A 13,729-nucleotide genomic window follows, 5' to 3' on the forward strand; every position below is an offset into this window, starting at 1 on the left:
CAAACAAATTATACATTATTGACTTCAAACGATTTATAATAAAGTATGTTTCGAAATAAATGCATCGTCTAATAAAGTTTTAAATAAATTATATAGAAAATATATCGGATCACAATTTAACGAGCCCAATTAAGATGTTTAGATTAGTTTTATTGATTTTCAAAAGACATATTATTTATGGAATGTTTCGACATTTGGCTTGGTCCTCCTCAGTTATAAATTAATAAACCCCAAAAAACATACATATTCCTCAAACGCATGGAAAATAAATTCAAAATTAAAACAATGAAATTTGAACAGAATATTAGCCTTACGCATTATCCATTCAGTGTATATACAATAGTATAAAATTTAAAATATGTAAAATTTTCTATGCGTTTGTATGTTTTTTGGGAATTATTAATTTATAGCTAAAGAGAATTAAGTCAAGTCGAAACGTTCCATAAATAATACATCTTTCGAAACTCAATAAAACTGTTCTAAACATTTTAATTGGGTTCGTTCAATTGTGATCTAATATATCTATTTAATTTATTTATTATGCCTATTATATAAGTGAAAAATTTTAAATTTTGTACTATAATAAACTTTTAATTTAATTTTTGTTGCAGCTTCGACACCAGAGGGAGGGATAGTCCGGATCAAGGGAATCACTGGCAAGATCACAGCCTAGAAGGACGTGCGTTCTTTAAGCACTCCGAAATTCCAGCGAAACTCACTTTGGAAAAGGTCCGGGAGAGCGACGCAGCTGTTTACAGATGCAGAGTCGACTTCAAGCAGTCACCGACGCGCAACAGCAAAGTCAATCTAACGGTCATCAGTGAGTTTCTAAACGATATTCCCGCATTGACCTGAATATAAGATGTGCTTGACAATAAAGGGAAGCGAGGCACGTTCCTTTATAACTTTCTCAGACCGCGGCGCGTTTCTTTGAATATGTATTACTCCTTATTTCCATGTATATCTGACAATTCCGATAACGAGCAATCTAAATAAGTAATCTAAAAACATTTAGAAAATCATGTATCGAAAAATAACATATGGAAAGCTATTCTTGATTTTTTCGTAAACAATACCTGTATATTGCATACGCCAATTTAAACTTTCAGTCTGTTCTTAAAGACTAAAATTGCACAATGACAATAAAACAAATTATCATTTTTAAAAATTGCTGAATAAATTTCAATTCAGAAATTTAAAAAATTCAATATCAAAAAATTTCAAATTGTGACATGAAGTAAATTTATCAAATAGAAAACCGAAATCTTCCCTTTGTATCTTTTATAATCGATTAAATCTATAATTTATCGTTGAAAATTCTTAATAATTGAATTCCGAAACATGGAATTATATGACACACCCCGAGGTTATATTGATTAATTTGATATTTGTGCGATCACCGTGCCGTATCTAATGCAATAGACACCGTTATCATCGAATAGCCAGTATCCAACCACCTCGAACACGTTCTCAAAACAGTACATCGGCTGCATTTAACTTTTTCTTTGCATTGCGTGGAGTAACGTTTCCTTTAATGGAAGAACGGTTACGTGACTATGGCTGATAATACCGAGCGAATAGATACCGAGCCCTTTAGTTCTATACCGGTACATTAAAATTTATTTTTCATCTTCGGAAATCCTCCTTAATGGTAGAGGCGGTACGTGATGGCGCAGACTGATACGTCGTCGTGCAAATTGATTCACTTTGTGCTTCACGTTGATGCGAATATTAGTGGTATCGCAAATTCTTTTACGCATGAAATTAGTGCTAATTATAATATACATTTACAAGAGTATAAGTTGAGATTTCGATCGAAAAAGATAAATATAGTATATGAAAAAAATTCTAATTCTATACACAATTCATTTCTCAAATCAATCTTTAAAAGTATAATTTAATATCTGTAAAATATCTGCATATCTATTTTATTGTTCGAATTTTTCTTTCTTTTTCTTTTGTAATACAATATAAAAATATAAAATCTTTTTATATCATAAAAAAAAAATAACCATATGAGATGTAGTTTTATCTGAATTTTTTTCTGTAAATGGTACTATTACGAAAATAAGATGAGAGTGAAATTGATAACAATAATTACCGCCATTCTCTCGACTTCATTAACACTTTGCGTGATAACAAAGTATTTTACGCCGCAGCATACTTGCAGTTTTTGCGGCTGACGTACATTTACGTTAGAATTTTTCACGATCTTTATTCAATTCAGATTAAAATTGCCATTTTGAATTCAGAGATTTTCGTTTTAGATTTAAATTCAGTAGTTTAAAAATATTCCATGAAACAGTTTTCATGTGTCAGTATTTTTTATAACAACTTTACTAAAAGCATTTTTTGTACGTATAACGTACTTTTTTTAACGTATTAATTACATTTCTAAAAATTTTTTTTTTGATCCTTTTTATTTGCATTAAATGGAAATTCGTTTCGCGATATCGCCATAAAGTAGCGTTTCATCTTCTTAGGTGACATTATAGGATTGATACATCGTTGCATAAATTGATTCGTTCTCCCTCCCCCCTCCAGTCACTGTGTTCGCGTTGTCGCAGACATTCCGAAAAAGAAGAAAAATGAAGAGCTTCTTAACGTGAAAATTATTACAGTACCGCCGGAGCAGCTTAGCATATTGGACGAAGACGGAAGGTCTCATATTCCCCATTACATCCTTGGCCCGTACAGCGAAGGAGCATCTCTCAATATCACGTGTGTCGCCGCCGGTGGTAAGTGCATGACACGTCGATGCACTTCCAGTTCGCCTTCTATAACGTTCAGGCGTTATGTCGTTGCCTCGACTTACAGTACTTGAGTTACGTAAAATAAATGTGGCTCAATTTCTTTGACACTTCAGACAAATGTGTTATATGTGGTCTCACGTTTTGAATTTCGAATAAGAAGTAACGCCTTCGGAGGTAAAACAAAGTATAAATATTGGATATGGAATGGTGCAATAAAAATAAAAAGTAAAGTATTTTGATACTATAGGAAATTTAACATTTTTTAATTGATTTGACTGTATAAATATCTATAGAATTTTACAAAGTTTTAAAATTAATTTGCAACATTTACTACTTGTTTTAATCTATTGCTAAAGTCTTTTTTTTATTTTAGTAATATTTGTGTGTTTCTTATATATTTTTTATTTTTAATTAAATTTTCTTTGATTAAAAAATAATTTTTATGTTATTTTTTAATGGAATATTTTTTTCAATTTTTTTATTTTGTTTACTTATTTTTTTTTAAATAAAACATAATGTACACAAAATTTATTTGTTACTCATATTTATCAAATTAACTTTTACAATATTTTTTACAATAGAAAACTTAAAATTTTATAAAATAAATCATTTATTGTAATGATTTTATGATAGGAAAGACATAGTTTTACATATTATCAAAAAGTAAAATATTTTATTTTTTACATTTAAAAAGATTAAACTAAAATATCACAAAGTGGTATACTTTTCCTGCTTTATATTATAATTAATAAAAATATTATCTTTGTATACTAAAAAATAGTGAACATGGTATGTTTTAATTATATATATATATTTTATTTCTCAAATTTAAAATAATTTCTCTTTATTAAATGGTATCAGATTTTTTCGACAATAGTATAAAATATATGCTTAGCTTTCTAAAATGACAAAATTACCGAAATTACAAGTAAAAAAGTACTTCGAATTAACTGCAATGTACATATAAAATCGTTTTATGCAATTAAAATGCGCATAAAAAAGATCTAAAACGGTTGATTTCACAAGAAAATCGAAAAAAAAGTTAAAAATTGCAGCGTACTAGATGTAATTTTTTTAATTTTTTCGATTTTATCGTTAAATCGGTCGTCTCGCCTTTTTTTTGTACTTATTTTAATTGTAAAAGAACTTTTACAATCTATTCAGTCAATTCGGAGTACTTTTTAATCTATAATGTCAAATAATTTTGTCACTTTAGAATCTTCTTAAAAGATTATTTCAAAAAAGATTAATGTGCAATCATATTGTTTACGCTACGCTATTTTGAAATTTCAAATTATATTCTTCCAAAAACTTTATTATTGATTTTAATTTTACTGTAAAGAATTCACTTTTCATATTTCTGTCTATATAATGACATATTAAGAGATTCGAGTGATTAGCGAAACATAACAGCGACGTCATCGACATCATCGACATCATCGTATTCGCAGCTCTGAATTTATGTTTCTTTAGGGCGACCGCAACCACGAGTGACATGGTGGCAGGGAACTTCTCTACTTGATAACAGTTACGAGACTGTGGATACTAAAAGGGTTCGGAACGTACTGCAATTGGAAAAGTTAGGCCGGGAACATTTGCGTGCGTTTCTGACCTGCCAAGCCACAAACAACAACATGGTGACACCGATATCAAGTTCGGTGTCACTCGACATGAATTGTGAGTATCGACAAAATGAGGTGTTACTGTTGCGATAATCTAAAAAGTAAATAAAAAAAAAGGTGACAATTTCTTTTATTTCTTTTTTATTTTATTTTACCTGAATAAGAATATGAAGAGCGCAATTTATTATTATTTCTGTTAATGATGTACGGTTGAATAAATTATGAAAAAGGAAAAGGGAGACACATATAATTAATTTATTACATTGTAAAATGAAAATACACATTCATACAATTTCCAGATAATTACATGTTTTCATAATTATTAATTTAATTTAATTACTATAGTAAATTGTGCTTAAAAATCGTTACGTGTCTATTATTATAATATTGGTACAATTTACCCGAGAAGTGTCAGTGGATTTAGTCTTTACTACAGAAATTTCTATTAGCTTCAAGGCCCGTGCACGGATCGATAGGTGCTTAAATCTGAGTGTGACACACTCTTTTACAGTAAAACCGCTGTGGGTCCGGATTCAAGGAGAGAGCCGACCACTTAGCGCCGGCAAGACCTACGAGATAGGTTGCGAGGTTGTCGGAGCCAGACCAAGCCCGACGATCACATGGTCCAAAGGAAACATGATATTGCGAAATGCACGAGAGACGGTACGATTTAAAATGCATTATCAATGATTCAATGCATTCTCATAAATCACACGTATGACACACTTGTCCTAAGATCCACCTAATGTTTCAGCGGTTATTTTTTAATTTTTTTATTCTTTGATATTTCGAAAATCGATAGAATTACATCAATGTGTACATGAAGAACTGCGTCAAATGAATGAATTCTTCACAAACACTGCACTTTCATGATATTTCATTATATACTGTTAGTTATTGGAGTTGCAAAAATGGAAATGTATTTTAAATCAAAATTTAGAAGGAATAATATTATGAAAATGAGCTGTACTTCTAATGTAAAAATATCGAGCTATACTTCCAAACATGTATTTGGTCATATATATTATAAATATGTAATTAGCCATATAGATATTATTTTAATAGCTCATGTCTTTCTAGATGTTGTAATTTTTATAGCCAGCAATGTGTATTGGATTGAAACAAAAGTTACTTTATTTTATCATGTTTAGTTAAAAAAATATTTTTAAAAAAGTTTAACAATTATACCATTTGAGAAGGCAAATTGTTTTTTAAATCCATTTTTTAAATTATAGTACACAATGATTTTTAACGGAATTATGAGTTAGAATCCGTGATAACTCAATAATAAAAAATTTTAAGAACGATTTTTTTAAAAATGATTTTGTAGAAAAAACTTTAAGCTTTCATGTCAGAAAATTGAAAATATTTACAAGTTTTTTTATATTTATATAATATTTGACAAAATAAGAAGAAAGTTTTTATTTTGTCTAATTCGTAATTTTCTATATATAAAAAACAAATTCACAGAAACTTAAAAAACATAGTAAAGAACATAGACCTTCCAAAAATAGATATTTTAAACTTTAAAACTCTTTTTTATGTGTAAATTTCTTTTATTTATTTTATTTATTTTTAAATTTATTATTATTAAATTTATTATTATTTAACTATATTTAGTTTATTTATTTATTTTAACGAAATTATAGCTGCTTGAATTTTACGAATATTTTTGAGTTTCGTAACGCTATCAACTTTTGTTTCAACTCGATAATAGTTACATAAGCCAATTATTTATTAATATTTACTGACGAAACATACAAAGTTTTATTTATTAATATTTACAAATGAAACAAAAATAAAAAATACAGGAAATTTTATACTGTTATCATCTATCATTAAAAGACGATTTATTACACAATTTATTTGTATTCAGTTTTATCAATAAAATTAATGTATTTATTTTATATATTTATTTTAATGCTTCCTAAAGCAAACATTTCGAAAACATCACCCTATTTATATTTTACTTAATATAACAATTGAAAAGATTTTTAGAGATATAAATATTGGAGTCATATTGACTAATGTATAGATTCAATATCAGCGTAATCATTTAGTGGTTCTAATCTGATCACGATGACGATTCAGAATGTGTACGCATATCGCGATTATTAAATTATTCGGTAAACTGTTTTCAATTCATGAAATCTCGCCAGCAGACAAGTCCCGACGGCAACGTTACAACCAGCATCCTCACATTCGTACCTGGTATCGAAGACGCCGGAAAGATCCTCTACTGTCGTGGCGGCGTGCCAGATATTCCGAATTCGGAGTTAGAGGATGGATGGAAGCTCAATATATTCCGTGAGTATTTTCACAGAAACGCACCGGGATGCCCCCGCAATTTCACATCGCGAATATGTAGAAACACACAGTAGAAACTTCCATCAATGTAATATTTTTATATGCACATTGCGCATGCATACCATTGTACATACGCTCTACAAAGTCAACATTAAAATTTCAATCGAGAATTTATTTCTCTAAACCATTCTTTGTACTTTGGATCTCGTTGCTATCGATGGATTGTTTACGTAAAACATAACAATATTTACCGTTGGGATCAAGTCTAGCTACATCCATAGCGGTTATGTTACTTTATTTTAAAGATTGTAACCTGGAGCCTGAATAGCAATAGATTTTCATGGTTGAGCTGGTTTTTCCTCGGAAAAATTATTAAAATATTTTAATATCAAATATCAAAGGAAATTGCAATTTAAGATTTAAAAGTGTAAATAAATTTTAATTTACTTTTTTTAGAAATAATTTATTTTTTTATAAGTGTGTGTGTGTGTGTGTGTGTGTGTGTGTGTGTAGTTGTAATTATTTTACTTTAACATTAACATTGATTTAAATAGCAAAAATTCAAATTCGACAAAAGTACTTATTTGTGATTAGTTAATATTAATGAATACTTATTTCCTATTGTGTACTCACATGTACGATCCTATAAGATTTTTAATTAATATTGTTAATGAATACCGTTACACAAGATTACTTCATTTTAATAAGAAAATATTGAACTTGTACTACGCACTAAAAATTTATTTTCTAAAAAATAATCACCAATTGTTCAGGGAAATTACGTTTTAAATGTTATATTATAAATTAAAATTCATAAAATTATTTCCTTAAATATTAAATAATCTAATATAACTTTATTTCATATTTAGTAAAAAGTATTAGAAGAAAACTTAAGAGAAAGTAGAGCTAATTCCTCAACAGTACCTTTAATAAATAAATAAAATTATAAAAGATATTTATAATTAATATCATTGCTATTTCGCGGTTGTCAAAAATTTTTATCAGTTTTTTCTAAATGTTTCGACTTTCTTCGATCCACCATCATCGTTATTAGATATCAATAACCGGAAAGTTTACAGTTTTCTGTTGGATTTGCATTCTTTCAAATTTATTGGTACATGAGGGAAATCGGAACCCAACGGTCATGTCGTCGACGGATGTCGATGCCGTCCGCGCCGTAGTCCAAATTGCACCCTCGGTGCAACTTTCCAACGCCATTAATACGCAAAGTTGCAGGACGAATCGCCGCGAAGCGTCGCAGTCGGACGTTGCAGCCGGCCAGGATTAACGTCGTGATTTCACTGTCCAATATAAAAGTTTTCCTCTAACCGGTCCGAACGAGTGAGAACGAGATACAGAAAATAAGGGAAGGCGAGAGGGAGAAGCTACGCGTGGAAATTAATGGCACATGCCGATCCGCCGCGCTGAAGATTCAGTCCGATTACGCGCCGCGTATTCCACCACTTCGACTACCTTGGCAGCCCCATTTTCTCGTCTTTCCACGGTTTTTTCCATTAGTCCGCCAGTAATTCCACGGCGGGCGGTGCTGGGAATGGACGAGGAAATTTACTCTTACTGCATTTATTGTAAACGCGAATCGGCGAATCGGTATTATCGGATTCGCGGCGCGGCACTACCGCGAAAGGAATCATAAGTAACATTCGATACGGATGCGATTTTTTTTTAAAGTAATACCCTGGAATGGGTACCGTACGATGGTCTCTCAATAGGAAAATGTATCGGCACTCGATGCCGTTGACGATTTATTTACAAGAATGCTGAAAAATGCATCCGCACTGCGAATGTATTAATGAAAGCTTCTGAAATATTTTGTCAAAAGATTAATCAATAAACCAATCTTTAATGATTTTTTTATTCCTATTAATTTCCTATTACTCGAATTACGAAGATTCAGAAATATTTAATTCAAAATCTGATGTACATAATAATGTATATATTGGAAAAATAGTTAAAATTTTGAAAAAAAAATTAATTAGTTTTATTTAGTATGAATTACTTATTAAAGTGCCCTTGCATTCTCAAAAAAATTTGTTTAACATGATTCCAATAAAATTAGATTTGAAGGATTTCATGTGATTAACGAAAATTTTATATGGTATAATTCACAAGGTAAATCAAATAGATATTTGTCAGTTAATATCGACGTTAGCATAAAATATCTTATTGAAAGGAGAATTTTTAATTTCCCTTTCGCATCTAAACGTCCACTTATATTTTTCTTCTTCTTTTTCTCTAGACTGATATCTAAATGCTAATAACGTCGATTACAATAATTAAAGTGGCGTACATCTCTCATATTGGCAGATTTCGCACGCTTCAGCTTTGATGTCGATTCTGTTTTCAGACGAGCCTGTGGTTACCCTCGAGCTTGGCAGCAATTTGAATTCGAGTGCTATTCGGGAGGGTATCGACGTTTACTTCGAATGCAACATCAAGTCCAATCCCTGGGTTTACAAGGTTTCCTGGCGCCATAACGTGAGTTCACACACACAGCGCGTATCGCACGGGGCGCAGATAACGAATTCTGTTCAGAAATCGATAATATAAGCCGACGAAGCTTAATCGCGTCGAGATAAGGGCACGACGGCGCGCACCTGCGTCACACAAACTTCTGTCGAAACTCGTGCGTTTGATCTCGAATTCGTATCACCGAAAGCACTGTGCAGAACGCATATAAAGCGGACATTTCTCGTGTAATTACATTAATTTTCAGAAAACAGGTTTTTTAAATTTTCTCGCAATCACTTTGCATTTTAAGGAAAGTAACTTTCTTTGTTTCAAATTAGACCTTTCATAATCGAGACAATATAATTTTTAGGTCCAATTTTTTATTATCTGTTCAACTTGTGTTAAGCTTAACTGATGTTTCACCCAATAAACTTCATCACAATTGAAGTCCATATGGATAAAACATTAGAAAGCTTAGCCATAAGTTAACTAGAAAATAAAAAACCGGGCCTTAACAATTTATTACACATGCATCGATTGTCAATGTTTCATGTTTCTGATTTAAAAGATGCTGAGGTCTAAATTTTGAAATTAAAAATTATTATTATGATCAAATGCACCTTAAAATATTTTCTGTATTATATTGTCTTTCAAAAATATCTTTAAAAAATTCTTATTTTTTATTAAAATTTTTGTATGTTCTATTTCACACTGAGAGAAAAGAATTTGTTAATTTAACAAACTACCTACAACAAATGATTTGTAGATATAGTGACAACAAACATCGGTACTGAAAACGAGGATTCTTCTATGATGGAAACTAATGCTAATCTACTATTCCAATCAATTATTAATAGAAGCAATCATGTATCTGCTGGATAGATTTGTATTTGCTAGCAATACTGATTATTTGCGAAAGATACGAACAACGATTTAGCAATATGTGATTTGTATCATATATTTGTTATATTGATGAATAATGAGAAATGATTCGCAATAATAACTGATCAATTCGTTTTCTTACCAAATCATCACATTTGTTATCATTTTTTTATATATAATAATAATAACAAACTCATTTCTCTCAATGCGTGAATTAGTTGATAAACAGTAATTAGAGATATGGTATCAGTTTATTTAAAAAATGATTAACAAATATTATGTGTATAAAAACGATTCCTCTTTACTTAATATCACGATAATCCCGCGCATATACAAGATTCTCAATCGGAACATCCACACGAGTCGTAGTTTTTTCGTTGACATCATTTTATTTAAATTTATTCTAAACTTGAATATATATATATACAATATTTTTCTTCATTAAAATAATTTGATTGATATAGAACGGAAATAACAGCAAATAGATCAAATTGTAGAAATAAATCGAAGCATTTATTATCAGCGATTAATAAGAACGTCACGAATGTGTTTTAATCCATTCATTCGTTTTGAATGTTTTGTCCTTATCCATGATAAAGTCATAAGCGCGATTGATTTGGAACTGATAGCACAACATGAATCATATATATAAATCAAGATATCTCCTGTCGCAATTAAATGGCCGGGAAGCAATTGCATTCAATCATTCTAAATTCATTTTTAATTCTACGATACAAAACGACTTTTACTACCGTTGAAATACATTCATTCACGACATTTAATAGTCATTAAATTAAAAAGTTGGAAAATAATTCTTTCAAACAAATTGTTAATCTCTTTTTTAAAGTAAATTTATTTAAATGTTACAAGATTTTTTTAATTTTTAATATTATTTATATCATTGTTACTAATATAAATAAATAATATTTTGGAGACATTTGCTAGCAATGAATGTTTTTTTAATAAATAATGCCAATTAATAATTTCTAAATTGTAAGTTTTTAATAAATAAATGCAAACATTGTAGACAAATAGATATATTAGATTCATTTATTTATTAAAAATTTATAATTTAGAATTTATTAAATGACATTATTTGTAAAAAAAAATATAACGCTAACAAATGTCTCCAAGATGAATTAAAGGTAAAAAAATAATATTTCGAAGGAATATATATGTTATAACGTTAAAGTTATTGCGAACTTTGATACCTGTTCGAGCCAATTTCAACGGCTCTTATCGTGAACGAATGTCGTATACGTGAAAACACCGCAAAACACAAATCCCAATCAATTCCCTCGATTCAAAGACTCGAAATTTGTTTCGCGAAAACTCAAAGCCGCTTTTGCAGTCTCGAAAGTTGCACATGCGACGAGGGAACGCGAGAGATCGAAAAACTGTCAGCGTTCCTCGTCGCGAATTTCTCATACAGGATTTATTATAGCTTAGCCCGTATGAAAAAAAAATACAAACACTTTATTCGCATTTTTACAGCGTTAATAGTAAAGTGTATAAGTATATAATTTAGTTAAATAATTTGCAATACTTATATATTAGTACACTGAGAAAAAAATGTTAATTAGTTAATTTTAATAAACATTTAGTTCCATACTGCCAACTAAACATTTATTTACAGTAAGTAAATATTTGTTCAATAAAAAAAAATGATTGTTAAATCAAATTAACATTTCTTGTCTCAAATAAATATATCTTTATATTTAATAAATATTTGGTTGGCAATATTCAACTAAATATTTATTAAAATTGATTATATATTTTTTTCAATATGATTATTTAATATTACATTGCCAATTTTTTGTTTCAAAATTTTTATAGGAAAAGGAATATTGTTCTGAAATTTATTTTTTTTTCTCGTAAATACATTTTTTAATTCACGGTTCACCAAATATCTCTTGTAAACTTAAGTAGTCTATTGCACTCCGAACTATGTTCGCGAGTTTGTTCATAGTATCTGAGTAAGCATGGTTCCGTTTGATTTCGCATTCGCAGGGCAATCCGCTATATCACAACAGAGCGACTGGAACGATAATAAGTAATCAGAGCCTGGTGCTGCAAAGTGTCACTCGCAGTAGAGCTGGGATTTACACATGCATCGGCAATAATCAAGAGGGCGACGGCGAGAGCAATCCACTGAACTTGGACATAAAGTGTGCGTATCTGTTATACATACACATATATATTTCCCTCATTTCCCGTCATTCGCCATAATCTACATTGACATTCTAATTAAGTTAAATTATTCTCGGATTATTCAATGATAATCCAGTGCCAACGTATTTAGATCCTGCATGTTTTTAAATCAACGATCACTTTTACTAAGTAAAGTATATACGTGGTAGATTTATCAAATCTTTTTGGCATCTTTCCAATACGCAAATGCCCGGAATATATTATGCTCAAAATTTATATAAAAATCTCAAGCGACAGATTTGTACAATAATATAAATGAAAGTCTTTCTAAATTCATATTTAGAGAGAGAACGAGATTCTTCGTTCTTCTTCAGTATTCAGAATTTGTATACGAAATTTCTCAGTGTTATCAACTGAGAAATGACGGTTTTAACTGAAATAGAAACGAGGGAATGCGCTGTGTTGTCCTCCGAATCTAGAGTCTCTCCGGACCAGACACTAGAGTTAATTTCTGTGTCACTGCATTCACCGCACTCTGGCACGTAACTGATACTGACACACCGGTATGCGGATCGACGTTAAATCAGCTTAGGGGCACGCTTTGTTTACGAGAGGACATAAATCCGACGCGTAGGAGGATCCGCGCATTCGGAGAAGGTGCAGCGAGATTTCAGCTTCATATCGACGTTTAATATCTCGGCATCGTACACTATAAGAAAACAAGGTTTCATAAAGGTTTCCGAGGCGAAAGCCGGGCGACCGTAAGGCAATTTCGTATGCACGCGTTAACTTAAACACTATAAGTAAGTTTTGACAGCTTTTTCAACGCGTTGTAAAAAAGATTACAACCTGATATTAGTTTGAAACGTTATGAGTTATAAAACTTGAGATGCTATGAATATAACAGCGAAATGTGTTGCATAATGAATTGACAGATTTTATAAGAAATTAATAAATATTCAGATTGTACAAAAACAACATTTTTATTATCTCGTATCTTAAATTAAAGACTTTTTTATTTTTCTCATCTATTTTATTTAAAAGTTATAGTTTGTTATCAATGTAAAAAATTTTTATAAATCTTAAATTTATTAATCATTCATGTGTAATATCTTTCATTCAATGATGAAATAATACAAAATTCTAGATTTTAACGAAAAGCATCACCATTTTTACTGTACAACTCGCTAAGAATTTATCACAATGATATATGTATACACGTTGATCTATTTTTGTATTTTCTAAGTAAAATACTTTTCACCGTTTAGCGAGCATTAAATCATTCAAAATGCTTTACGTAGGAACATACCCATACGTGCATAACCGACCAACCCTGCCTTAAGTTTGTATGTATAACTTATGACTGACTGACATGCGCTACCGTTTATATGGCAGATGCGCTCATCAGTATTTAGTGGCTTTAATGCACATAAATTATCCACGACTAATCCATGCATGGATTAATAGTTGATTAGTACTCCATGCATTCTCTCTCTCTCTCTCTCTCTCTCTCTCTCTCTCTCTCTCTCTCTCTCTCTCTCTCTC

At 30.4% G+C, this 13,729-nt stretch overlaps 1 protein-coding gene across 1 annotated transcript in view; it reads left to right on the forward strand.

The window, feature by feature from the left end:
* LOC108693862 (nephrin-like) overlaps positions 1-13,729 on the forward strand; it is a 54,378-nt gene that overhangs the window by 9,425 nt on the left and 31,224 nt on the right. Inside the window, exons 2-8 of the mRNA XM_018203035.1 lie at positions 612-820; positions 2,622-2,738; positions 4,227-4,430; positions 4,887-5,038; positions 6,535-6,682; positions 9,048-9,178; positions 12,044-12,203. Coding sequence (XP_018058524.1) covers positions 612-820; positions 2,622-2,738; positions 4,227-4,430; positions 4,887-5,038; positions 6,535-6,682; positions 9,048-9,178; positions 12,044-12,203 — 1,121 coding nt within the window. The remainder of the gene's footprint in view (positions 1-611; positions 821-2,621; positions 2,739-4,226; positions 4,431-4,886; positions 5,039-6,534; positions 6,683-9,047; positions 9,179-12,043; positions 12,204-13,729) is intronic.

The sequence above is a fragment of the Atta colombica genome, unplaced genomic scaffold (genome assembly GCF_001594045.1).
Source record: "Atta colombica isolate Treedump-2 unplaced genomic scaffold, Acol1.0 scaffold1, whole genome shotgun sequence".
NCBI classification, from domain to species: Eukaryota; Metazoa; Arthropoda; class Insecta; order Hymenoptera; family Formicidae; genus Atta; species Atta colombica.